This window comes from Plasmodium gonderi, assembly GCF_002157705.1.
Source record: "Plasmodium gonderi DNA, contig: Pgo-contig_434, whole genome shotgun sequence".
Lineage (NCBI taxonomy): Eukaryota > Apicomplexa > Aconoidasida > Haemosporida > Plasmodiidae > Plasmodium > Plasmodium gonderi.
In genome coordinates, this window is record NW_021629310.1 from 1 (window position 1) to 1,432 (window position 1,432).

Below are 1,432 nucleotides of genomic sequence, written 5' to 3' on the forward strand. Positions count from 1 at the left end.
TTTGCAATTGTTTAATTCTTTTGGTGAACAAGTTTCTCTAGGATTGACAGTACCTTGTAGATAGAACTCTTCTATAATATTTTTCACCGTATTGCAATATTCAGGATTTTTATTGTTCTTACACTTATCTTTTATCAGAATAATACTTTTATGCATTTCGTATAAATTATTAAGCTTTTGTAACTCCTCATCGGTAATACTATATTCTTTAAAATCATATACTTCAGTGTTATCATAGATCTTCTCCTTAAATAAATTAATAAATTCCATATATATTTTTTTTATTTCTTCACTTTCTAGAATATTCTTTCTTTTATACGTATATATCCAATAATATAAGTATTCAAAAGCAAATTTATCTAATGAATTACCTTTTTTATCATATACCTCTTTTAGATATTCCATAGCTTGGCAACACATTACAGTAACATATGGATTAAAGCCAATTGAAGTATTAATTTTAATTGTATCACAATCATTCTTCCAAAGAGTTATTGCTCTTTTATTATTTATGGCATGTATTGCTTTTTCATATTTAGTGAATAATATATGCAAAGGTACATCCTGTATATAAAAGGAAAATATTGGTAGGAAAAAATATATATCATTCTGAATACATCCATGTAATAACAAAAAAAAATGACATACGTTATTATTATAATATGATAATATATGTTATAATAATTCAAATGTGCAAATGATTCTACCATCCTATATATGACTACGTGCTTTAGAAGATGAACCAAGTAAAATGATGAAATTTAAGGGACGCACAAATGTAAATCATTGAAAATAGGTAAAAAAAAATGAAGAAATATTATGTTCTTGTTTATTATAATTGTACAATTTCTATAAAAAAAAAAAAAAAAAAAACGCCTTGCAAAATCATTCATTTTTATATCGCTTAAATAGAAGTCATAGTTATTTGTTATATGTATTATATAATCTTAATTATTTTATTGTATAAATAGAAACACATATCATTTATTGAGGTAAATAAAATAATATTTATTGTTAAACTATAGCACTAAGTATATCCAAATTTATGCTTATGCTCATTACATTATATTTTGTAAATATATTTTATAATTTAGATATTAATACATGCGATTATATTCATAGACTCTTTGTAATGATCATTCGATTATAATTTATGCTCCACAATATATATATTTTTTATAATTATATTTTTAGAATAAAAAATTTATGTTCAGTTTTTTCATTGATAAATATCAATACTTATATTTTTACTAATTTTAATAAATCAATAAAAATATAATAAACATATTATACATAATTACTTTTCATTATTATAGTAGAATATATATCAGTATATACTTTATTATATTTTTGTGAACTTCTTTCTTATATGTTACATTAATGTCAAAATTTAAATAATCATAATTATAGCTTTTAAAATGTGTATTTTTTT

General features: G+C 20.9%; 1 protein-coding gene across 1 annotated transcript; it reads right to left on the bottom strand.

Annotated features, from left to right (window-relative positions):
• PGO_003425 (variable surface protein) lies at window positions 1-889 on the bottom strand (the record flags this gene model as incomplete). The annotated part of the gene is made up of 2 exons (XM_028691310.1): window positions 1-564; window positions 875-889. Coding segments are annotated over 2 exons (579 nt in total), but the record flags the coding sequence as incomplete, so codon positions are not given.
• Between the last annotated feature and the right edge of the window lie 543 nt (window positions 890-1,432).